Source organism: Pleurodeles waltl, chromosome 7 (assembly GCF_031143425.1).
Source record: "Pleurodeles waltl isolate 20211129_DDA chromosome 7, aPleWal1.hap1.20221129, whole genome shotgun sequence".
In the NCBI taxonomy this organism is placed as follows: domain Eukaryota; kingdom Metazoa; phylum Chordata; class Amphibia; order Caudata; family Salamandridae; genus Pleurodeles; species Pleurodeles waltl.
In genome coordinates, this window is record NC_090446.1 from 1,062,699,962 (window position 1) to 1,062,726,400 (window position 26,439).

The 26,439-nt window shown below is 44.5% G+C and overlaps 1 protein-coding gene across 2 annotated transcripts in view; it reads left to right on the top strand.

Moving 5' to 3' along the window:
- The window catches only part of COPRS (coordinator of PRMT5 and differentiation stimulator), a 449,578-nt gene that overhangs the window by 407,138 nt on the left and 16,001 nt on the right, over positions 1-26,439 (top strand). Inside the window, exon 4 of one of the 2 annotated variants that reach the window (XM_069199998.1) lies at positions 13,748-13,813. The exons of the other annotated variant lie outside the window; for it this stretch is intronic. Within the exon in view, the coding sequence (XP_069056099.1) occupies positions 13,748-13,813 (66 nt within the window). The remainder of the gene's footprint in view (positions 1-13,747; positions 13,814-26,439) is intronic. 2 annotated transcript variants of the gene reach the window in all.

Here is a 26,439-nt window from a genome sequence, read left to right on the forward strand (position 1 = left end):
AGGTACATACTTGTACTAATTGATTACCACTCCAAGTGGTTTATCACCAAACTGGTGGATCATGTGAGAACTGAGGAGGTTATTGAGTTCTTTGAAGAGGTGTTCTTGGAAGAAGGAATTCCTAAGTCCATAGTGTCTGATAATGGTGTACAGTTTACATCATCTGAAATGGTTGACTACTTACGAAGAGAAGGAATCAGGCATGAGAAAGTAGCTCTTTTCCATCCACAAGCCAATGGTTTAGTGGAAAGAATAAATCAATTGATCATGGATAACATCCAATTATCCTCGGCCAACCAACTTCCTTGGAAAAGAGAATTAAATAAAATGATGGGGACGTATCGCACCACTCCCCATTCTACAACAGGAGTGTCACCTTTTGTATCATTGAAGGGTAGGGAGCCTGGAGTATTGGAATGTCCAATATGGTTAAAAGGCAATCAAAAAGTGATGGTTGACAGGGAATCTATAAAATCTAGGGTCGAGAAATTCCAGGAGAAAAGTGCCTTACAATATAACAAAAGAATGTGCACTAAACGTTGTCATATACAGAAGGGAGATTGGGTGGCAGTGAGAAAGAGTGGGATTATTGTGAAAGGAGAAAGCAAGTATTCTCCTCCGCAACTTGTGCAGGATGTTAGAAATTTTTTTGTGATCTTAGAAAATGGCTCTACGTGGAGTATGGGACGCATTTGTAAAGTTAATTGTTAATATGCTTATAACGTTAAATGTTATTGCGTAGGATTGTTTAGTTACGTAAAACAAAGTTCAACATTTTTCTTATATTAAAAGGGGGGAGGTGTGTAATGATCTCATCTTCCATTATTCCTTGGGACATGTTTCCCTTGGAATATGGAATGTGATGAGGTAATGTTGAGGTCAAGAATGGAATGTGAGAAACGGTTGTGGAGTACGGAGAGAAGGGAGGTTGGATTGTGGTTATGCTGAAGGTGTCGTGATTCTTTGTCTTTTATTGAAGCAAATAAACTTACAAGATGAAAATGAACTTATAAGGAATTAATCATTACACATGGTTATTGATTTCAGCAATATAATGGTGTAATTGAGCATGTGGTTATTGGTCTTTTGCTGTGGTGACCTCTTTATAAAGCCAGTAGGGGCGTGCCTGATATTATTGTCATGATGACCCCTTGACAAAGCCAATAGGCTTGCTTTACTTATTGATGTGGTTGACAAAGCCAATAGGCCTGCTTTATTTGAAGTGATACACCTTATTTTGATTTTCTGTCTGGTATGCGTGGGAGGTACTGAAAGTTATAGGGTCATGACCATTAAGGGTCAAATGTGTTTTTAGGATGTTACCTAAAGTATTTTGATCTGTCTTATGTATATATTTGTAAATCAGTGCATAGTTGTAGGAAGTTGGCTCTGTATGCACTATTTCAAAGTAAGAAATAGCATGCACAGAGTCCAAGGGTTCCCCTTAGAGGTAAGATAGTGGCAAAAAGAGAATTCTAATGCTCTATTTTGTGGTAGTGTGGTTGAGCAGTAGGCTTATCAGAGGGTAGTGTTAAGCATTTGTTGAACACACACAGGCAATAAATGAGGAACACCCACTCAAAGACAATTCCAGGCCAATAGGTTTTTATATAGAAAAATATATTTTCTTAGTTTATTTTAAGAACCAAAGGTTCAAGATTTACAAACAATACGTTAAATGAAAGGTATTTCACTTAGGAACTTTAGGAACTTTGAATTAGCAAAATAGCATATACAGTTTTCACACAAAGTTGGGTCCAAGGTAGCCCACCGTTGGGGTTCAGGGCAACCCCAAAGTTACCACACTTGCAGCTCAGGGCCGGTCAGGTGCAGAGGTCAAAGTGGTGCCCAAAATGCATAGGCTTCAATGGAGAAGGGGGTGCCCCGGTTCCAGTCTGCCAGCAGGTAAGTACCCACGTCTTTGGAGGGCAGACCAGGGGGGTTTTGTAGGGCACCGGGGGGGACACAAGTTGGCACAAAAAGTACACCCTCAGCGGCACGGGGGTGGCCGGGTGCAGTGTGCAAACAGGCGTCGGGTTTGCAATGTAGTTCAATGGGAGACCCAGCGATGCAGGCAAGGGGGGGGGGAGCTCCTCGGGGTAGCCACCACCTGGGCAAGGGAGAGGGCCACCTCGGGGTCACTTCTGCACTGGAGGTCGGATCCTTCAGGTCCTGGGGGCTGCAGGTGCAGTGTCTTTACCAGGCATCGGGTTCTTTGAAGCAGGCAGTCGCGGTCAGGGGGAGCCTCTGGATTCCCTCTGCAGGCATCGCTGTGGGGGCTCAGGGGGGGGTCAACTCTGGCTACTCACGGGCTCACAGTCGCCGGGGAGTCCTCCCTGTAGTGTTGTTTCTCCACAAGTCGAGCCTGGGGCGTCGGGTGCAGAGTGCAAAGTCTCACGCTTCTGGCGGGAAACGTGTGTTCTTTAAAAGTTGCTTCTTTGTTGCAATGATGTTTCTTCTTTGGAGCAGAGCCGCTGTCCTCGGGAGTTCTTGGTCCTTTTAGATGCAGGGTAGTCCTCTGAGGCTTCAGAGGTCGCTGGACCCTGGGGAACGCGTCGCTGTTGCAGTTTCTTTAGAAGTGGGGAGACAGGCCGGTAGAGCTGGGGCCAAAGCAGTTGGTGTCTCCGTCTTCTCTGCAGGGCTTTCAGGTCAGCAGTCCTTCTTCGTCTTAGGTTGCAGGAATCTAGTTTCCTAGGTTCTGGGGAGCCCCCAAATACTGAATTTAGGGGTGTGTTTAGGTCTGGGAGGGCAGTAGCCAATGGCTACTGTCCTTGAGGGTGGCTACACCCTCTTTGTGCCTCCTCCCTGAGGGGAGGGGGGCACATCCCTATTCCTATTGGTGGAATCCTCCAAAATCAAGATGGAGGATTTCTAAAGGCAGGGGTCACCACAGCTCAGGACACCTTAGGGGCTGTCCTGACTGGTGGGTGACTCCTCCCTGTTTTTCTCATTATCTCCCCTGGACTTGCCGCCAAAAGTGGGGGCTGTGTCTAGGGGGCGGGCATCTCCACTAGCTGGAGTGCCCTGGGGCATTGTAACACGAAGCCTGAGCCTTTGAGGCTCACTGCTAGGTGTTACAGTTCCTGCAGGGGGGAGGTGTGAAGCACCTCCACCCAGAGCAGGCTTTTGTTTCTGTCCTCAGTGAGCACAAAGGCCCTCGCCACATGGGGTCAGAAACTCGTCTCTCAGCAGCAGGCTGGCACAGACCAGTCAGTCCTGCACTGAATAATTGGGTAAAATACAGGGGGCATCTCTAAGATGCCCTCTGTGTGCATTTTTTAATAAATCCAACACTGGCATCAGTGTGGGTTTATTATTCTAAGACGTTTGATACCAAACTTCCCAGTATTCAGTGTAGCCATTATGGAGCTGTGGAGTTCGTGCATGACAGACTCCCAGACCATATACTCGTATGGCTACCCTGCACTTACAATGTCTAAGGTTTTGCTTAGACACTGTAGGGGCATAGTGCTCATGCACCTATGCCCTCACCTGTGGTATGGTGCACCCTGCCTTAGGGCTATCAGGCCTGCTAGAGGGGTGACTTACCTATGCCACAGGCAGTGTGAGGTTGGCATTGCACCCTGAGGGGAGTGGCATGTCAACTTAGTCATTTTCTCCCCACCAGCACACACAAGCTGGCAAGCAGTGTGTCTGTGCTGAGTGAGGGGTCCCTAGGGTGGCATAAGACATGCTGTAGCCCTTAGAGACCTTCCCTGGCATCAGGGCCCTTGGTACCAGGGGTACCAGTTACAAGGGACTTACCTGGGTGCCAGGGTTGTGCCAATTGTGGAGACAATGGTACATTTTAGGTAAAAGAACACTTGTGCTGGGGCCTGGTTAGCAGGGTCCCAGCACACTTCAGTCAAGTCAGCATCAGTATTAGGCAAAAAGTGGGGGGTAATTGCAACAGGGAGCCATTTCCTTACAATAGTATTTAGTAGTGTTTGTGTAATAAATTTCCTTTTCCAAAGAAAAAGCACTCACTGGAAATCATTTTTTGAGTGTTATTATTTTTGACTTGGGAATAGTAATTACTAGCCCACACCACCTCCACTGAGTAGGCCTTTGACTGCTCTGCTTTGCTACCCTGAGAGGGTCAAGTGCTACAAGGGGGTGCTTGCTTTTAAGTATGGGGAAATTATGGATCTATGACTTGCACAGGCCTCCCATCCTACCCATCTAATAGCCCTATTTCTTACAGTTAGGAAGGACATGCTTAAACCCAGCCGCTTCTTTCCTAATATGGGCAACAGTGGTAGTGTGTGGCTAAACTCACCGGACAAACCTTTAGAAATAATGTGGGATGTGTTTGCTTCCATGGTACCCACAGTGTCTTCGTTGTTGAGGTAATAGATGGAGCTGCTGATACATATAATGGACACAGGATAGTCCTTCTATTATTGCTATGACACGTCAAACATAGCCGGTGCGCCATGTTGGAACGGACACACTTTAGAAATGTAATCTAGCTGGGAGCCGTAATTTAGTTATGAAAAATGAGTACTCTGTTCAGATTTATAAAATCCAAGTCAACATGCGAGGATGCTACGCTGCAGTAGCTCGTGTTTATGTATAGTGATGATGTGAAAAATATCCAACATGTTAAGATACTAGTCTGTGGGACTGGTTTACCTGATTGTGTCTTGTGACCTAACTTGGGTCCTGAGTCTGGTGTGTTTATTTATAACAGAAGAATGCAATATTGTCCTAAAAAGGCAATGAAAAAATGCACTGATAAACACGGATACTAATTACCACATTATCATGGTTATGGCTCCTGGCTGTGCCCAGGTCACTGTTGAATAGATAACATATTTTAATCATATGTTGCTGCTCATAATGCCCAGCCTGTAACCTTTATGTCCCTGCATTGATTTTAACACAGATGCAATTTTAGTCTTAGTAGAGTTATTAAAAACAACATGATTCAGAGGTTGCTGTTGACAAAAAAGTATGTATAGCTTGATAGCTCCTCCAAACAGACAGAAAAGTGCAGAAAACTATAAATAATTATCTGAGAGTCTTTTAGTTGCAGATTCCTTACCTTAGAATTTTTCCTCAGGCATCAGACTGGATCCGGAGATTTTTTTCTTCAACAGTACCCTTGTGCGTTGGTAGGTGGCGTTGGTCTACTCTTCTGGTGTTGGCGTCAAGAGTAGGACATAAACACCGCCTCAGCACAGTGACGTCTGTTCTTTTCTTTCTGCGCCACATGCTGACCCGGAGGGAGCTACCCTTGGTCAATTTTTGACCGACTTCGACTCCTTTGTTGACTTTTTGTGAGTTTTTGGTGCATCGAGGGATGTCCCCGAAGACTGGCTTCAGACTGTGCAAGGACTGTCACCGCATGGTGTTCGTGACGGATCCGCATCGCGTCTGTTTGTGGTGCATGGAGCGTGACCACAACCCGTAGTCGTGCTCAGAGTGCTGGGCCCTGCACCTGATGGCCTTGAGGGAGTGGTCCCTCAAGCTTATGGCGGCCCGGCGCTCGACTCTGCATGGGTCCCGGTCTCGCTCGATGGGAAGGGTTCATGACCGATCGCAGAGCCACCACCACTCGTCTTCTTCGAAGTCTTTGGGTCAAGGTAAAAATGAAGTTGCCCTGTTGCTCGCTGATGCAATCCGGAAGGTGTGTCAACGCTCGAGGCCTCCGTCTTTGGAGCCTGCTTCTGGGTCCGCTCTGTGCCTTCCCACGTTTCCAGGAGCTGGAGCGACCCCAGCCCTATTAAAGAAGTTTTATGAGGTCATTTGCCTCATTTTTGGGCAGCCCGACCCTGCTACCTTTGGGCTCAAAAGGTTCGTTCGGGGGGCCTTCAAGTTCTGCACTGGTGGCTCCAGCCTGGGTCATTGATGTCCCCCCTGGATACGCTTTTAGATCTGCACCGGTCATATCATTGAGACCTTCCCTGGCGACAGTTCGATTATCGACGCTCCCGCCCAACCGATTCTGAGTCGGACTGGTGTCAGCAGACGCCGCCTCTTCCTTCAATGGGGCCAATGCACCCCAGGTTGGATTCTGACCATTATTCTTATAGGTTTGAATTTGGGGAAGGATTGGAGGGGTCCCTGGACCCTTATGAATACCAGGATGACCCTAAACTTGGACTGGGCACAGGAGTTGGGCGCAGCCAGTGGTCTGGATACCTCTCCATGTACTTCTCCCGATGTCATTACATCGACAATGACGCCTGTGGAGTCGACTGATGCCACCTACCGACGCGCAAAGGTATTGCACTAAGAAAAAAATCTCCGGATCCAGTCTGACGCCCTGGGGGGAAATTCTAAGGTAAGGAATCTGCAACCAGAATATCTCTCTACCTGATATATCGTTACTGAAGATAAATAACTTGTACGTCAGTGTAATTGTACAAAAACAATATAGTTCAGTTGTGTCCTCTTGTTGAGAATACTTTTTTTTTAATCCATACCTCTTTTTGTAAAAGCAACCTGGTTTATGTATTGGTTATATTTATGGAAGTGTGACACCACAGTGGACTTTGTGTTAATTGGTATATTCCTTTTGTGTCCCTATCACTTCAGATGAGCTCTCCAAATTAGTAAGGAAGCCTATGACCACAGTTCTCTATTATTTTCACATTTTTTAAAATGCCTGTTACTGATGATAAACTTTTTGTTCCCCAGATAATTTTCCAATTTCTTTAAACTTGCACCCTAACTTTTTAGCTAAAGTAATGTCCAGCTTATGCAGGCTAGAAAAAGCCACTGGATACGGTGTCTCTTGGAACACATCAAATAAAAAATAAATAAAAAGAACTCTGCCTCTGCCCCACATTTACAACTGTTGACCAAGCAATTTACTGTGATTCCAGAATAATCAAGTACTATATTGATTCTCTTTACTTTCACATCGCATCCAGATGACAGTGGTTTGTGCTCTTTTCTGGTTTTAAAGAAGTTATATCTTGAGCCCTTCAGTTCTTTAATGATGTACTTTAGTGTTAACATTCACCAGTACACATCTGTTACAGGCATCCTCACCCTCAGATCTTGCATTATGAGAGTCCTGTAGTGGATGTCAAAATTATTCTTAATATTAAATCGGTAAAAAACAGAGTTCATCTTTTTAATTGGATCCTGCTTGCCCAGCTGAACTCAATATTGATAGATATTGCTTCTTTCTTTCCCCAACAGTGAAACCTCTGGGCTTTGTTCATTAATACCTTGTTATTTTTACTTCACATCAACAGGATTGCTCAATCGACAATCTTTTGTGTTCATTCACTTTAAAAAATCAAGGACCTCATCTGTAGCGATCTGAAAACAGCTGCTGCATTTCAGTCATTTGGCAAAACCAGACCCTTCTTATCGTAATTTAGGGTGTTCTTCATTAAACAGTTCCTAACTACCAGTATTAAGATATGTATGCTGATTACAATTTGAGACCAGAATTAATTTTAGCTTATGCGGTCTTATGTCCATGGCCCTTCGTCTAGTAGCCCCCTTATCCAGACTTCTGAACATCAGTTTGTTGGACAATAAGGTCTCCTGTAAAAAGACCCCACCGTTGGAAACCACTAAATTCAAAACGACTCTTGCATTGACTAGTTATATTGCATGCTTCTGGAACTACCTTCCACCTTTATAAGCCACCTAATCTTTCGCATTTCACAAAACTAGAGAAAACCTATCTTTTCAGACGCTGTTTTCATCGAACAAAACATGGCACCTGTTTTCTTTATTGGTATTTCATCACACAAGTTTTCATGTGCTCTTACGGAATTCTATGTGGTTTCTTTTTGATGTATTGTAGCACCCATCCCTTTTTTAAATATGATGGTGGATATTTTATGTACCCATAAGTACTCGATTTCTTTCTGGTATTTTTCACGTTAAGTGCACTAATGCCTTTCAGGACAGTGCCCTATAGAAAACCATGAAATGACAAACAAAATCTCCAATTAATATTTCTGTATATGCCGATCCAAGTTGTTGTGAAGGAATAATGTATGATGTGATGAACAAATTGGGATAATTAGGTAGTTTCTTTAAATGGATTTCTGATTCAGGATTGACTTTATTATTAAGAGAACAGTTTTATGCAAATCCAAAGAGCAAGCATATGGGCTTTTCCTAGTAATGTGATAAGCAGTCTAGAGGAAAAAAAAAAAAAGTGAAGCTACCCTCATTCAGTAATAAGATGCAATAGTAGTGTAATGCCATCCATCCGGCTTTCTGTGTACACACTGATTCTGTGCACAAAGTAACCAATCAGAGCTCTGTTATGTTAGCAGCAAGATTTATAACAGTATTTTGTGAAACAATAGCTGACTGAAAATCCTTTTAATCAAATTTAGCATTTAATGTATTCATTATAAGATGAAAACATTTTTTTCTTTTAGACATAGTGTTGCATGGACTCTCATTAGCTTAATGAGGCTGCTGGATTTGGGCGGCAATATCACCTCAGTTGTGGATAACTGAGTCCAATCTCACACCATGTGACAACTGTTGACGGAATCCGTTTCCAGCCAGCTAGCAGCACCTCATCTCTGCCCAAGAGCTGGGATGATTTGTGGCAACCTGGAGCATGACAAGATGACTTCTCAGGGAAATCGTGGTAAATCAGATCTCATCCTTTTATCTCAGTTACATTACTTTCACACATGTAAAGACAAACAGAGGCAGGAAATGGTTCAATAGGATTTATTGAATCAGCTGCGTCTTAGATAAAATGGCATGAAATCAAATAATTAGAATGATGAAACATAATAGAAGCAAAATGGTGACAAAAAAGTGAAACACATGAAAAGTCCCACCATACTGTCACTATGCGTAATATATGTGGTTCTTACCTGAGCTATTTTAGAACACAGCATGATAAGCCCTAATTCGCCCTTCAGGATTCCCCCCTGGGAAGAAGACATCCCCCATACCTGAGCAATGAAGACTGTTGTCTATAGAGACATCATCCCCAAGTAGGCCAGGGAACTGGTAGTCTCAGCAAGCAGCTGTAGCAAAGTTAATCAGCATGCGGTTGTGGTCCTCTAGCTGGAATCTCCATTTAATGTTCATGGGACAGAGACGTGTTTTTATAATAAAATATCTGATGTTCTGAGAAAATGTCCCCACATAAAGATGTGTATGTTTCTGTGAACATTGGAGACGCAGTGTACCACTTGTGCCGGTAACCCTATCATGCTGCAGCCTTGAGGAAAGGACAAAGTGAAAAGAATGTCTTGTTAAGAAGCGCAATACTTTCCTAGGTAAAAGAAATAGATAAAGAAAATAAAACAAAATCACAAATGTGGCCTATGCTGAAATAATGAAAATGAAGCAAAATAAAATGTAACTGGGATGAGGGGCTCAGGCGGCAGGCATAGTTGCTACAATACCGTGCCCAGAGACATCACTAAAATGATTATACAACACCCTCGCCTTGCCGGTTCAGAAGCAGAACATAAAAAATATGAAATCAACTAAAATGCTATTCTATAAAACATATATAAATAAATGTCAATAATGGCGAAACACACTTAAGCTTGTGAAGTATAGGACGGGGTCAATTTAAAACTTTTAGCAGTGGCATCAATAAAACCAAATTTAAAAGTCAATGTAATTTTTTAAATCTCCAATTACAGGCAGGTCAATAGAAGCAAGGAAATTTTCCACTTTAGCAGGTGGTAATGTGACGAAATAGGTGCAACGGAAAACCAAAGAGCACTCATGTTCCAAAGCCTGAGCTCCTGCTGGAAGATCCAACAGCTGCATGATCCACGAAGGGCAACTCCTAGACGGCTTCCTGTAGCAAACACACCCTCAATGTGCATGACTTGAAATGAGCCCTCGTCGAGAACATCAACAGATCAGCGTACAATGAAAGTAAGCGCAGAGTAGAAAGACAAACATTCAGTGCACATTAGAAAAGGCACCAAAGGCATCAAAACATGGGCTGCACACAATCCAGAACCGATCTGAATGCCAGAGGCAAGTTGCACTCTGTTTCTTCAAGTAGTGGTGCTCCGAAATACTGCATCATGCAGTCACAAGACAGTTGCGCTGGTGGAAGCGCTTTCAGTCCTCCTTGTTGTGAAGTGACATGCATTGCGAATAAAACATAGCAATAGTAAGATGCCACCTACTACAGCCAAAGTAATCGGAAATCCCCTGAAAATACTCGGAAATATTGTGTGTATGGCTGAAGGTATTAAGTCAAATATAGAAGAAAAAGTGTGAATAAAAACAGAACCAACAGCCTTAAAGAAGTGTGTAAGGAAATGCCTCCTTGGCATGGTTACCCCCTAACGTTTTGCCTTTGCTGATGCTAAGTTTTGATTTGAAAGTGTGCTGGGACCCTGCTAACCAGGCCCAAGCACCAGTGTTCTTTCCCTAAACCGTACCTTTATCTCCACAATTGGCACAACCCTGGCACTCAGGTAAGTCCCTTGTAACTAGTACCCCTGGTACCGAGGGCCCTGATGCCAGGGAAGGTCTCTAAGGGCTGCAGCATGTCTTATGCCACCCTAGGGACCCCTCACTCAGCACATGCACACTGCCTCACAGCTTGTGTGTGCTGGTGGGGAGAAAATGACTAAGTAGACATGGCACTCCCCTCAGAGTGCCATGCCAACCTCACACTGCCTGTGGCATAGGTAAGTCATCCCTCTAGCAGGCCTTACAGCCCTAAGGCAGGGTGCCCTATACCACAGGTGAGGGCATATGTGCATGAGCCATAAGAGTATATGGTCTGGGAGTTTGTCAAACACGAACTCTACAGTTCCATAATGGCTACACTGAAAACTGGGAAGTTTGGTATCAAACTTCTCAGCACAATAAATGCACACTGATGCCAGTGTGCAATTTATTGTAACATACCCCCAGAGGGCATCTTAGAGATGGCCCCTGAATACCAATCCTACTTCTAGTGTAGGCTGCCCAGTTTCTGCCAGCCTGCCACACACCAGACATGTTGCTGGCCACATGGGGAGAGTGCCTTTGTCACTCTGTGGCCAGGAACAAAGCCTGTACTGGGTGGAGGTGCTTCACACCTCCCCCAGCAGGAACTGTACTCAAAGGCTCACCCCTTTTGTTACAGCACCCCAGGGCATCCCAGCTAGTGGAGATGCCTGCCCCTCCGGCCACTGCCCCCACTTTTGTCGGCAAGGCTGGAGGACATAATGAGAAAAACAAGGAGGAGTCACCCACCAGTCAGGACAGCCCCTAAGGTGTCCTGAGCTGAGGTGACCACTACCTTTAGAAATCCTCCATCTTGAGTTTGGAGGATTCCCCCAATAGGATTAGGGATGTGCCCCCCTCCCCACAGGGAGGAGGCACAAAGAGGGTGTAGCTACCCTCAAGGATGGTAGCCATTGGCTACTGCCCTCCCAGACCTAACCACCCCCCCTAAATTAAGTATTTAGGGGCACCCCAGATCCCAGGAAATCAGATTCCTGCAACCTGAAGAAACAAGAAGGACTGCTAACCCACAAGCCCGCAGAGAAGGAGTAAGACGACAACTGCTTTGGCCCCAGCCCTACTGGCCTATCTCCAACCTCGAAAACCTGCACCAGCGATGCATCCGACAGGGACCAGCTACCTCTGAAGCCTCAGAGGACTGCTCTGGACTAAAGTACCAAGAAACACCTGTCAATAGCGGCCCTGTTCAAAACCAGCTAGTTCTTTGCAACAAAGAAGCAACTTTCCAAGACTGCACGTTTCCCGCCGGAAGCGTGAGACTTCACACTCTGCACCCGATGCCCCCGGCTTGAGAGCCAGTGAAGAAACACCACAGGGAGGACTCCCCGACGACTGAGCCCGTGAGTAACCAGAGACGACCCCTCTAGCCCCCCACAGTGACGCCTGCTGAGAGAATCCAGAAGCTCCCCCTCACCGTGACTGCCTGCAACAAGGGACCTGACGCCTGGAACCAACACTGCACCCGCAGCCCCCAGGACCTGAAGGAACCGAACTTCAACGCTGGAGTGACCCCCGGGTGACCCTCTGCCTTTCCCAGGTGGTGGCTGTTCTGAGAAGTCCCCCCCCCGTGCCTGCCTACACCGCTAGAGTGACCCCTGGGTCCCTCCATTGTTTTCTACCTAAAACCCGACGCCGGCTTTGCACACTGCACCCGGCTGCCCCTGTGCTGCTGAGGGTGTGTTTTGTGTGCCTACTTGTGTCCCCCCCCCAGTGCTCTACAAAACCCCCCTGGTCTGCCCCCGAGGATACAGGTACTTATCTGCTGGCAGACTGGAACCGGAGCACCCCTGTTCTCCATAGGCACCTATGTGTTTTAGGCACCTCTTTGACCGGCCCTGAGCTGCTGGTGTGGGAACGTTGAGGTTGCCTTGAACCCCCAACGGTGGGCTGCCTATGCCCCAGAACTGAGACTTGTAAGTGTTTTACTTACCTCCTAATCTATCCTTTACTTACCTCCCACAGGAACTGTTGATTTTTGCACTGTGTCCACTTTGAAAATAGCTTATTGCCATTTTTACAAAGACTGTATATGATACTGCTTTTATTCAGAGTCCCTAAAGTATCTAAGTGAAGGACCTTACATTTAAAGTGTTTACTGCAAATCCTGAACCTGTGGTTCTTAAAATAAACTAAGAAAATATATTTTTCAATATAAAAACCTATTTTCCTCATTATTGCCTGTGTGTACACAACAAATGCTTAACACTACCCTCTGATAAGCCTACTGCTCGACCACACTACCACAAAATAGAGCATTAATATTATCTAATTTTGCCACTACCTTACCTCTAAGGGGAACCCTTGGACACTGTGCACACTATTACTTACTTTGAAATAGTACATACAGAGCCAACTTCCTATAAAGTGTACAATCCCACAAGTACTAGACATGTTAAATATTGTCCCACGAGTTCACCAAAGTGTCTCGGATAGTTTCTGTTTGAATGGGACTGTATTTCTGCAGATGACCTCGCCACTTGGAGCGCATAAGTCTCGCATGCAGATGTCAGCGCCACGTTTTTTTAAACCATAAAGCCTTTAGTCTGCTCAACACTAGTCCAAATTCACACTTGAAATAGCTATGTGAGGCCTAATATCTGCTGCTTTTGTCTAATGTGCAGGAGGAAAAAGAACATTCCTGCAACAGGTGACTATTTGGGAGACCAAAACGATGTAAGCAATTCCGGCTCACATCCCACAACAGCTGTTACTGTTAAGAGGCACATAGCTTCCATTAGAGAGCACCTGGAATGCAGGTCTAATCAAGGGGACTGGAACTCCCTTCAGATAGCAAGCTAAGTTCGCCGCCGAAGCATTACATGCCCCGTGCAAGGACAGCTGGCTACAAACCACTGAATGGCTCACACATGTCTCACATTTACTGCCACTAAGAAAGACCTCTTTCATGCCATTGAAACATTTGTGCAAAAAGAGAAGCTCCCACACCTGATGGATGTAACTATCTCCTAGCCTTTCAAATCTGCCTACTGGAATGTGTTTCAAGCAGGATGTGAATTTCAGTGTTGAAATAGGCAGATTAATACCTCAGCAGAAGGTATTTTAGCCATAGTAAAAGGCAACTTTTCTAATTTCTCGATGTTTAGCATGACATAAGTTGCCTCCTTCGGAGCCATTATTTGTTGTCATATCAAATTAAATGCAGATATTATAGCCCTCACGCTGACATGTTGCCAGTAAATTCGACCAGATTTCAATGTCTGTAGTGTTCAACCCAACTTCATGATGAATCTTAGTTGACTCTGTCCATGTTGTAAGAATGACATGTTGCTTGGTATGATGTCTATTACAGAAGAAACAACGTTGTTTAAATTGTATATGCGGTCGGACAAGGTGTTAATCCCATTATCTACAACAGGTAATGCTTTCTCTAAATTTTCCTGATCTATTTGCCTTAACCAGGCAACAGCTTCTTGTTGAGAAAGTTTCCAACTTTCATTATAAACTGCATATAAGAAACGATTTTTACATTGTCTTCTGGGGCCTAACAGGAAATCCTACCAATCTGTGTTGTTAGACGGGAGACTGAGGTTCTTTAACAGCATCTAGTGAGGAACTTTTTAACCATTGCTGTCATAATTTCCATGCACTGTATGTTGTTGTTATACCCGAATGATCTGATGATACATAATGAGGGTCTCTTCTATTCGTTCTAAAACTCCCTGTGAAATTAAAAAAAAAAAAAAAAAACGCCACGACTACCATTTGTGTCCACTGGCCACTTTCCCCATCCACAAGGACGTGAAAGTGAAACGTTAAATGTTGCGGTTTGAACCCGTTCATCAAGCTGATCTTCAGTTGCATTAATGTTTTTTTTCCATTTCTAAAATTTAGCAGGGGCAGGGGTACTGGGCACATTCAAGTCCTTAATTTTTACTGAGCCTAAAAAACGTCATTTAAAAATATAATTTGAACAAGTATCAGACATACTCTAAATAAAGCTTCCTTTCCCCTTATTTGACAATTTTTAGTTCCCCATACACTTTTTAATTCCGTTGACTTTAGCCAATATTTATATCGTTCTATGGCGACCTGGGAAAGAAAGGAATCAGAATAAATCAATTTCATATCAGTTAATAATATACGTTGCATTTCCATCACTGGGAATTTAAAATATTACATCTCAGCATTGTTAACATTGTGCCCAGAAAAATATCCAAACTTTTCAGAGTATGTTTTTGAACTCTCCATTGGCGGAGCTGTACAAGGTTCGCATTGTGTATTATTAAAAATAGTCTTTGGGGTACTTGCTCTGTGAATGTAATGATGTCCATAATAATTATACCAGAACATATCTCCATAATTTTCTTTTGATTGTTAAACATCTTCACTTACAAACACAGTAAAATATTCTAATTCAGATAGCATAGAATCAACTATTTTTACATCCCAATCATCGGAAACAACTCCAGGTATTATCACATCATTCATGGAAAGTTTAAATACATATGGGATTTGAATAACCTCCGTCGGACCATATATATATGATAGGGTACTTTATCCCAAACAGTACCATCAGGAATTGGTGTAGCTGAGATGTTCACTAGGAACACGTCTCTGCAGACCTTATGGGAAGAAAAATTTGGTTTTAGGACCTCATCCAGCAGTTCATTTGTAGAGAGTTGAGGAAGGTAATGACCATATTTTAATAAGAAAAAGACGATGACAAACCCAATCCAAAGAAGGAAGGCAAATACAGTTAATAAAAGCCACAGATAGTTCCATGGAAGAATGAAATAGTTAATTTTGAGCCAATGTATCAGCTTGCATGCTCTTATTGCAGAAGAGGCAGATGAGTCGGTGAAAGAGTCATTGACATTGGCAAAGTATCCAGAAGCAGTTCGTGCAAAAACTGGAGCTGTGTTAGGAAGAGGAGAGCTGGCAGAAGTCCCCCTTGATGGTTCATAGTATAAAATCCCATCCGTTTATGTTGAATTTGAGTAAAATCGCTCAATATTGTTGACATTGCATGACGCATAAGAAATTAACGGGACTAATAAAAGATCATTTTCCACCCTCCCCAAGCTTGGAGAGGTTGTAGGGGAACATCCTGGTCTTGTAGTAAGATTGATTTGGGTACTACCCAGGAGTCCTCTAGGTCTGCTGTGCAGGATTGGCCACATGGTGTAGCTTGACATTGGAGACAAAGCGATTTTCTTTAGAACCAGGCAGCAGTGGTAGAATAACAGTTCTGCTACTGTGTATTCCCAGGACTTGAACCGGTGCACGATAGGAAGGACCAAACTCATTTTTCACAGCAATCTTTTCACACACTATATCCCTAACTTTTGGAATCCAGCGTGTTGGTGTTATTGGTGCATTTACTATGCCCAAGGAGGCAGCACTGGCAGATACGTTGTCACAGAACTGTTGTAAGTCCTGAAGGATAGTGACATGTTCATTTATGTTAAAAGGTCTATCTGCCGCCACAGCGCCAGGACCATCAAGATCTAGAACATACATTTGTGTTCTGAACAGGCATTCATATGGGGTACGCCCTCCCAGGGACCTTCTGTGCAGATTAAGTGCTTTCTGGACTCCATACAGGTGACTGTCAACTATGACTGGTGCCTAATACTCTAGCATTTAAGAATTGGTTCAAATCCCGGTTTCTTCACTCCAAGACACTTTTTCCTTTGGGATGATATAGAGACGAATAATACAGTTTGGCCCCTAATGAAGCCATGGTGTCCCTTCATGGCCTTAAGCTGAAAGCAGGGCCCTGGTCTGAGTGGAATGCAGCAACTGGATATGTGCTGATAAAGACTTGCAAATCTTAAAAAAAAAAAAATTGTAACAACTTTTTTATGCATAGAAAGGGACTCATGTAACCATGTACTACATCATAGCATATTACATTGGAGGAAACCTACTGTAAGTCGACCATCCAACAACTGTACCCATTCGTGGTCCCCACCCAGGTGCATGTATTGTGCATTGACCTAGTAAGTATAAAGAAGGAAACATTTATAGCATCAGACAGGGTCAAGTCTATCAACATAATGGGCCCATCGGCTAGTGGCGTCGACCACTATACAATTCGAGCAGTACATTTCAGTCCTGTAACTATCAAGCAAAGCAGAACACTGTGATCATGATGAGCATTGAGAGAATAGATAAAGTAAGCAACAACTACCATATGACATCAAAGGTACCACGCACACGGAGCCAGGGGTTGGGGGGGAGGGAAGAAACGCCCGAGGGCGGGGGGGCAACCGCAAAACAGTCCATATATAAGCAGAGACCAGGACAAGGGGGAGTTCCTCTCGCGACGACCCCCACATCAAGTCAACCCTAGCGACACATCCATCCTGATATCTCAAAACTCGTAGACATGTCTCTACAGCGCTAACCTTATTCCGTGAATAGACAAACCACATCCAGAGCTCAGCAATCGGAATCGTCTGTCAAGGGGTCCTCCCCCTCACTCTCCCGCCCACCAGACAACTCAGAACGCTGGCACGACTTGATTACTATGACTCGGGCAGCATGTTCATACACTCGCACCATCCGCAGGTGACCTTCCTCCGCGGTGGCCCACTCGGTCAAGTCACTCAGCCAGTCAGCATGCAGTGAGGGGGGGGAGGTGCTAGCCCATCGCAATACGCCTTTTTGCCAAGAAAAGCCCCAATTGTGCAAACCTGTATGCCATTTTACGACCTTTCTTAGGGACAGGGAGCAGACCCAGTAAACAGTGTTTCATTGTTACCTGTACTCTTACAGCCGTGACCTCCCTAAGTGCCACCACTACTCGACGCCAAAAGGGTTGCACAGAGCCACAGACCAATGCCATATGAAGAAAAGAAGCCGACGGCATCCCGCAGCGGCCACAGCTGTCGGATCTCGAGGGGGATATTCTGTGCAGGCGTTCGGGCGTCAAGTATGCTCTATGCAAATGATAGAAGTGTGTCAATTTAAACCGAGCATTGCTAGTCGTATCCTGTACCAACAAACGGGTCCTATTCCATTCCCTGTCCGTAAGTGCTACACCCAGGTCAGCTTCCCAGCAGCCCCTGATTCTCTGCATCCCAGTTAGCCTATCTCCCTTAAGAGCTTTATACGTTTGGGACAGGAGACCGCGTTCACCTCTTGGATCCAGAAGAGTCACCAGAAGGTGAGATTCAGCCGGCTCCTCTGGAAAAGTCGCCCAAATCTCTGTGGCAGTCTGTGAAATATTCGCAAACTGTAGGACCTGCCCCCTGCCCACTCCAAACAGAGATTCCGCTTCTTCCCTTGTAATAAACGTGCCATTTTGGTACAGGTCACCCGCGTTATTATAACCCCCTGCGCGCCACCGCTCAAAATCCATCACCTCAGCAGCTTTAACAAAGGGCCGGACCCACCATAACGGTAGCAGATGCGCGTATGGGGATCTGTGGAGAACCCGCACGACTGCACTCTCCCAGGCTCTCAACACCTGCTCTATCAGATAAGGTGTACCTTGCGGAACCCTAGAGCCCCCCATCAATATATGCAGGAGTTGCTCCACCCGGAACGAGACAGTCAACAAGTCATTTTCCCAGTTTGAATTATCCTTACACCACTGGACTGCGTACTGTAGTAACCCGGCCAGATAATATAGGTAGAGATCTGGCAGTCCCAGACCCCATTGGCCAGGTCCAGTTTCAGCAACTCCAAGCGGACTCTTCACCGCCTACCCGCCCAGACTAGGGATAATAATAATCTATCCATCTGCGGGAACAATGAGAGAGGAAGCTCACAGAGCGAGTTCTGCATGACATACAGGCATCTGGGGAGAACAATAATTTTGCTAAGTGCGACTCTACCCATAACCGATAATGGAAGGGAGGTCCAGAATTGAACAGAGGATCGGAGGCCCTCCAGTACTCTCCCCATGTTTAGTGTAAATTGCAGCTGCCGGGAGTGTCACTTGAATGTCTAAGTATGTAAAGGACTCTGTCTCCCAAGACAGCCCCAAACTGAGTAGTTCTGGAGTCGCCGCTGTCGACAGTCCTGCCATTGGGAATAATACAGTTTTGCGGCAATTGACTTGGAGGCCTGACATTTGTCCAAAAATATCCATCATACCCAACAGGAGGGGGACCTCTCGCTCCGTATCCGTGACGTACACCAGGGCATCATCAGCATACAATGATATTATATGCGTTCTGGCCTCCACACGGATGCCCCCCCCCCCAATCCAACCCAGATCGCAGTCGTATGGCCAGAGACTCCATAGCCAACGCGAACAGCCGTGGCGATAAGGGACATCCCTGCCGCATGCCACGCTCGATAGTAAATTACTTCGACACTATTGCTCCTGTACTGTCAACATCAGGGCAGTGCGCGCTCTCCGGGAGACTAGAATGCAAAAACCCAACAACTTCAAGCTAACATCATTTATGCATTGTGCTGATACAATGTTGTTTAACCTTTTGCATTGCAGAGTTTAATCTTAAAGACTTATGTTCAGCATGCATATAAATACTGTTCACATGCTATGTACTGCTGCAGGTTTTCAGACTGTCAGGGTGTGGTCCCCTTCCAGGGCCTTCTAGAAGCTTTCCCTGCAGCATGCCTGGGTGTGGTTTGTGGGCTGGGCCAAGACTCTATATAAGGGAGCCAGCCCAGCTCCACGTGCTCACTATTCAGAGGTCCTGGTGCAGAGCAGCAGCAACTTCCTGAGCTCCTGTTCCAGTGGCCTACTTTGATCCTCCAGGCCTTGCCCTTTTCACTTTAATTGGTGATCCTAGATCAGGGCGGTAAGACGGAGGTCGGGCTGGGCCCCCGGCCCCGTTATCGAAGACTCTCAAGTTCTTGGGCCTAATCTTTGCATGATAAACAATTTTACTCTTATGCGTGTGTATGTGCGCTTGGTCGTTTCGGAGCATTTGCATGCTGTTACTTGAATCAGCAAGACGCGCGATTCTTTGCATGTGTGTTAACTCTTGATATTCATTGTGCGCTACCATTTTATGGCATTTACAAGGTAGCATTCGAATCTGCAAGATGCGCGATTCTTTTCTCGTGCTTAATTCATGTTATTCATTGTGTGCTACCATTCCTTGGCAGTTACATGGTGGCATTCGAATCGGCAAGACGCGCAATTAGTTTTCTTGTGCTTTAACCCTTGATATTCATTGTGCGCTACCATTCCTTGGCAGTTACATGGTGGCATTCGAATCAGCAAGACGCTCAATTCGTTTTCTTGTGCTTTAACCCTTGATATTCATTGTGCGCTACCATTCCATGGCAGTTACATGGTGGCATTCGAATCGGCAAGACGCGCAATTCTTTTCTCGTGCTTAATTCATGTTATTCATTGTGCACTACCATTCCTTGGCAGTTAAATGGTGGCATTCGAATCGGCAAGACGCGCTCCTTTTCTCGTGCTTAATTCATGTTATTCATTTTGTGCTACCATTCCTTGGCAGTTACATGGTGGCCTTCGAATCAGCAAGACGTGCAATTTGTTTTCTTGTGCTTTAACCCTTGGTATTCATTGTGCACTAACATTCCTTGGCAGTTACGTGGTGGTACTCGAATCGGCAAGACGCGCAATTCATTTCCTGTGTGTAATTCATGTTACTTATTGTACGCTACCATTTCCTGACATTTATTTGGTGACATTCGAATCGGCAAGCCGCGCGATTCCTTTTCCTTGTTTAACATCACAGTGTTCATTATGCGCTACCATTTTAAGGCATTTACTTGGTGGCTTTCGAGTTGGCAAGTCGCATGATTTATTTCTCAAGTCTAATCTGTGTTATTCATGGTGCACAATCATTCTATGGTATTTACTACCCATGTAAAGATCTGCAATGTGCGCAATTCATGTTCTGGAAATTTGAGAGAACAAAAAAGCCAGAGTTCTAGATGTAATGTTGTGTGTTCCTAATATGTTTCTCAAACACAATTCATATGGTGGTTTAGAAATCATTCAGATTGTTTCCTGATCCTCATGCAAAGGATAATACTTGAATTTGAAAGTTGCATTTAACCTTTCTTGATTCCCTCACAGGTATCCAGTCATCTTGAAGCCTAGTCATTTTAAGTCTATCCTTAGGTTGTCCATGTTTTCAGAGTGACAATGCTTAGTCATGACCTAGTATTGATTTATATGATGTAATCTTGATATTGTGTGTTTTAACCCTTTGCTTCCTATAGGTCTCCTTCCCAGCTGTTCCCTTCCTAATCCCCTTCTCCCCACTTAGCCTCTCTTAGACTCTGTGACAATTCAAATCAGAGTATTGGAGCTGTCTTGTGGTGGAAGTGTTGGGAACGTGCACAGACCCCGAGGATCTGGTGACTCTGACAGAATAGTGAGCCCACAAATTATTCTCCTCCTGGTTTGTAAATGTTCTCAACATGGCCACACTGGACGAGCTAGTCAAGGCTATCACTCAGCTCCAAGCAGAGGTGGTATCATCAAAAGATTTGGCAACTAGTCTAGCTGAGAGAGTGAGTCAGTTACAGGATAAGTTAGAAAAGAAGGAACAAAATCCCCCAGTTGTGTCTTGGCCAGGTCCTTCTTCTCAGACCTCTGGAGGTAATCCGACAAACATTTCCCTCAATGTTCCTTCAGCCATTCCTTTAGCTCCCCCAGAACGTTTCTCAGGTGACCCCTTGAAAGCACAATCTTTCCTTGTTCAAGTGGAATAACACTTCACCTGCAGACCACATACTTTCCCCGATGCCCAGTCCAAAGTAGCTTTCTTGTTACCATATCTGTCTGGAGATGCAGCTACCTGGGCTATTCCTCTTGTGCATAAAGATAGTCCCCTGTTGTACAACTGGAGAAATTTTGTTCGTGAGTTTGAGCGAGTTTTTGATTGTAGAACTGTAACACTGTCAGCAGATCGTGAATTATTAGACTTACGCCAAGGGAATCAGGACTTAGTGTCATATTTAGCAAACTTTAATCGGCTGGTCGCTGAGACATCCTGGCCTGAAGAAAAACAAGCGGCCTTGTTCTACAAGGGACTCAAAGAGGAGCTAAAAGATATCCTAGCTCAAATCGACCCGCAACCTACAGACTGTCAAGAATTGATAAACCTAGTCTTGAGGCTTGATCGTTGTTTAACAGAACGAAAAGGAACACGCAAAAAGACTGAAAAATATTCCTGGCGTGTTCACGATAATAGAGACTCAAGAACTCCAAAAGAAAGAACGTCGGAACCGATGGAAATTGGAACCATCAGGAGACCTTTGACCAAAGATGAAAAGGACCTACGTAGAAAAAATGGACAATGTCTCTATTGTGGGCGCAAGGGTCATTTTGCCAAAAATTGTCCAATCAAACCAAAGAGCAAACGAGGTCCAGTTCAGAAGGTTGCAGCCAATGCACAAGTCGAGTCGGAAAAACTAAAGCACCCAAGATGCAGAGAAGGGTTGCTCTTGGGTGTCACTGTGGACCCTTCACAATCTAGACATCTCAAACTGGGAATAAGAGTTCAGGTTAGGAAAAAGACCTATTTCAAGAAAGCTCTAGTCGATTCTGGGGCTACCGGGAACTTTGTTGACGCCCAATTGGTTCGTCCATGGGTGATCCCATGTATTGAAAAGAAGACCCTAGAAATCATCCAGGCAGTCGATGGAAAATTCTTGACTGGAGGTCCGGTAACTCTTCAGACTGTCCCCTTGTCGGTGATTTGTGAGGATAAGAATCAAAGAAAGAAACATAAAGAGAAACACATCCTTGACGTGATCCATGCTCCCCAGTATAGGATTATCCTTGGCTTACCATGGTTAACGCATCACAATCCAGAGATTAATTGGGCAGAACGAAAGGTCGTGTTCTCATCTGCGCTATGTAAAGAACAATGCCTCCAAAAGATTCAAGTATCAAAACTTTGCAACTCTTACATAGCTACTGCAGCGGAGAAAGAAGTTCAATTGCCCTAACAGTATTCATCTTACGAAGATGTATTTGATGAGAAAGAAGCAGAGAACTTACCTTCTCATAGATATTATGACTGTCAAATTGATCTAGTCCCAGGTGCGATACTTTCCAACTGTTGTGTATATGCCCTGTCAGAACATGAAAATCAACATTTACGAAAATATCTAGATCAATTCTTGGAGAATGGTTTCATTCGCCCTTCTAAGTCTCCTGCAGCTTCTCCTTTGTTTTTTGTTCCGAAGGCGAATGGAGAAATTCGAACTTGTATTGACTAGAGGGGATTGAACAAAGTCACCATCAAGAATAAATATCTTTTGCCCCTAATTCCGGTCTTACTGGAGCAAGTAAAGAAAGCAAAAATCTACATGAAGCTTGATCTTCAAGGTGCTTATCATTTGGTCAGAATGAGAGAGGGTGACGAATGGAAAACAGCGTTCAAGACAAGATATGGCCTTTTTTAATACATCGTCATGCCTTTTGGTCTTTGTAATGCTCCGGCAGCATTTACATTTTTCTTGAATGACGCTCTTGGAGAATACCTCAACATATTTGCCATAGTCTACAACGATGACATTTTGATCTACTCAGACAATGAAAATGAACATGTCCAACATGTCAAGAAAATTCTTGCAGCCCTTCAAAAGCACCATTTATATTGCAAACTAACCAAGTGTGAGTTTCATGTTACCACAGTTGAGTTTTTGAGAGTTATCCTTACCCCTCAAGGTATGGTGATGGCAGAAAAGAAAGTAAAGGCAGTATCTGATTGGCCCACCCCAAAGACTGTTCGTGATGTACAATGTTTCCTGGGGTTTGCAAATTTTTACTGGAGGTTCATAAATCATTTCTCCCAGACAGTGGCTCCAATCACTAAGTTATTAAGAAAGAAGGAGAAATGTGTATGGTCCCCATAAGCTGATCAAGCCTTTTCAACTTTCAAAGAAGCTTTCTCCACTGCCCCAGTCTGGACTCATCCTGACGTGGAACGACCCTTCATAGTGGAAGCTGATGCTTCAGATGTGGCAATAGGAGCAGTCTTGTCGCAACGAAACAAGGACACTGGTCAACTTCATCCTGTAGCTTACATGTCTCGGAAGTTGAATGAAGCCGAACAGAACTATGACATTGCTGAAAAAGAGCTTCTGGCGATTCGTGACGCCTTTAAAGAATGGAGACATCATTTGTTGGGTGCCAAATATACTGTCACGGTATATACTGATCATCGCAATCTTCAGTTTATGAGTTCCGCCAGACTTTTGACTCCTCAGCAATTACGCTGGATGCTGTTTTTTGCTGAATTTGATTTTGTGGTAACCTTCCGGCCTGGTAAAGACAATCGCAAAGCTGACGCCTTGTCCCGCCAAGAGTCTACCACGTTGCCTGCAGTTCAAACCTCCAGAGCTATCATTGCTTCCGACAAAGTCATAGGTATCATAAAAACTGAAAATTTCTTTGAAGACATCCGTAATTCTTTCACTGTTGAGAAATGGCAGACATGGGCCCAAGCAGATCCAAAAAGGTCAGTCAAACAAGGATTACCTTTTCATGACGCTAGTTTATTCGTGCCCACTACCAAACTTCGCAAGATAGTGTTTCATTGGTTGCATGTTATACCTACAGCAGGTCATCCAGGTACTCATAAAACCCTTGAATTAATCCAACGCTATTTTTGGTGGCCTACCTTAACAAACAATGTAAAAGCGATGGTAAACAACTGCGAAGTCTGTGCTCACACTAAAACGCGTCATTCAAAACAGAAAGGGTTGTTGCATCCACTCCCAACCCCAAGTTGTCCGTGGGAGCACATTTCTTTAGACTTTATTACCAGTGGTTCAACAACATTCTGTAATTCTGGTGGTAGTAGATAGTCTCACGAAATATGGACATTTCATTGCCTGTAAGAAATTGCCCACCTCCAGTGAACTGGCAACTATTTTACTGAATAGAGTGGTTCGTTATCATGGACTGCCAAAAATGATCCTCTCCGATCGGGGGTTGCAATGTGCCTCCAATTTCTGGAAGACATGGTGTAAAACACTCCAAGTGACATCTACACTATCTACTAGCCACCATCCTCAAACAGATGGTCAAATGGAGAGACTAAATCAGACCTTGAAGAAATACCTATGTGCTTATGCTGAAAAAGCACTTCATTCTTGGACATCAATGCTCTGGTTAGCTGAGTTAGCCTACAATAACTCATGCCACACTTCTACTGGCGTTACACCTTTTTTTGGGTTGTTTGGCTATCATCCTGACACCTTGCCCACCACAATCCCTCAAGAAAGTTCTCTTACTCCAGCTGTGTCAGAAACCATTCAACATTTTCATCAAACCCATAAATTGATTCAACAGCATTTAGAAAAGGCCAAACAAAAATACAAAAAGCATTATGACAAGAAACATTGTGAGGGACCGCAGTATCAACCAGGTGACAAAATGTGGCTTTCCACAAAACATATAGACTTCAAGAAGAATCAAATGTTCAACCCCCAAATTCATAGGTCCTTACACTGTCCTTCAGCAAAGCAATCCTGTGACCTATAAACTGCAATTGCCAAGATCATTACGGATTCATCCAGTGTTCCACACTTCCCTCCTGAAAAAAGCAGTCCAGAAGGTCTGCCCTCATCCAGCTCCAGTTCTAGTACAGGGAGAAGAAGAATACGAAGTCAAGAAAGTGTTGGATTCTAAACTAAGAGGGCATAACCTATGGTACTTAATCTCATGGAAAGGTTATGGCCCTGAAAGTAACTCATGGGTTTCCTCATCTGATATCCATGCTCCAGTACTTGTGAGGAGTTTTCATCGTCTCAATCCAGACAAACCATGCCCTAGAGCGCGTCTGGGAGAGGGGAGTACTGTCAACATCAGGGCAGTGCGTGCTCTACGGGCGACTAGAATGCAAAAACCCAACAATTTCAAGCTAACATAATTTATGCATTGTGCTGATATGATGTTGTTTAACCTTTTGCATTGCAGAGTTTAATCTTAAAGACTTATGTTCAGCATGCATGTAAATACTGTTCACATGCTATGTACTGCTGCAGGTTTTCAGACTGTGTCAGGGTGTGGTCCCCTTCCAGGGCCTTCCAGAAGCTTTCCCTGCAGCACGCCTGGCTGTGGTTTGTGGGCTGGGCTAAGACTCTATATAAGGGAGCCAGCCCAGCTCCACGTGCTCACTATTCAGAGGTCCCGGTGTAGAGCAGCAGCAATTTCCTGAGCTCCTGTTCCAGTGGCCTACTTTGAGCCTCCAGGCCTTGCCCTTTTCACTTTAATTGGTGATCCTAGATCAGGGCGGTAAGATGGAGGTCGGGCTGGGCCCCCGGCCCCGTTATCGAAGACTCTCGAGTTCTTGGGCCTAATCTTTGCATGATTAACAATTTTACTCTTGTGCGTGTGAATGTGAGCTTGGTCGTTTCGTAGCATTTGCATGCTGATACTCGAATCAGCAAGACGTGCAATTCTTTGCTTGTGTGTTAAGTCTTAATATTCATTGTGCGCTACCATTTTATGGCATTTACAAGGTAGCATTCGAATCGGCAGGACGCGCAATTCTTTTCTCGTGCTTAATTCATGTTATTCATTGTGCGCTACCATTCCTTGGCAGTTACATGGTGGCATTCGAATCGGCAAGGCGCACAATGCGTTTTCTTGTGCTCTAACCCTTGATATTCATTGTGCGCTACCATTCCTTGGCAGTTCCATGGTGGCATTTGAATCGGCAAGCCGCTCGATTCGTTTTCTTGTGCTTTAACCCTTGATATTCATTGTGCGGTACCATTCCTTGGCAGTTCCATGGTGGCATTTGAATCGGCAAGACGCGCAATTCTTTTCTCATGCTTAATTCATGTTATTCATTGTGCGCTACCATTCCTTGGCAGTTACATGGTGGCATTCGAATCGGCAAGGCGCACGATGCGTTTTCTTGTGCTCTAACCCTTGATATTCATTGTGCGCTACCATTCCTTGGCAGTTCCATGGTGGCATTTGAATCGGCAAGCCGCTCAATTCATTTTCTTGTGCTTTAACCCTTGATATTCATTGTGCGCTCTCATTCCTTGGCAGTTACATGGTGGCATTCGAATCGGCAAGACGCGCGATTCTTTTCTCGTGCTTAA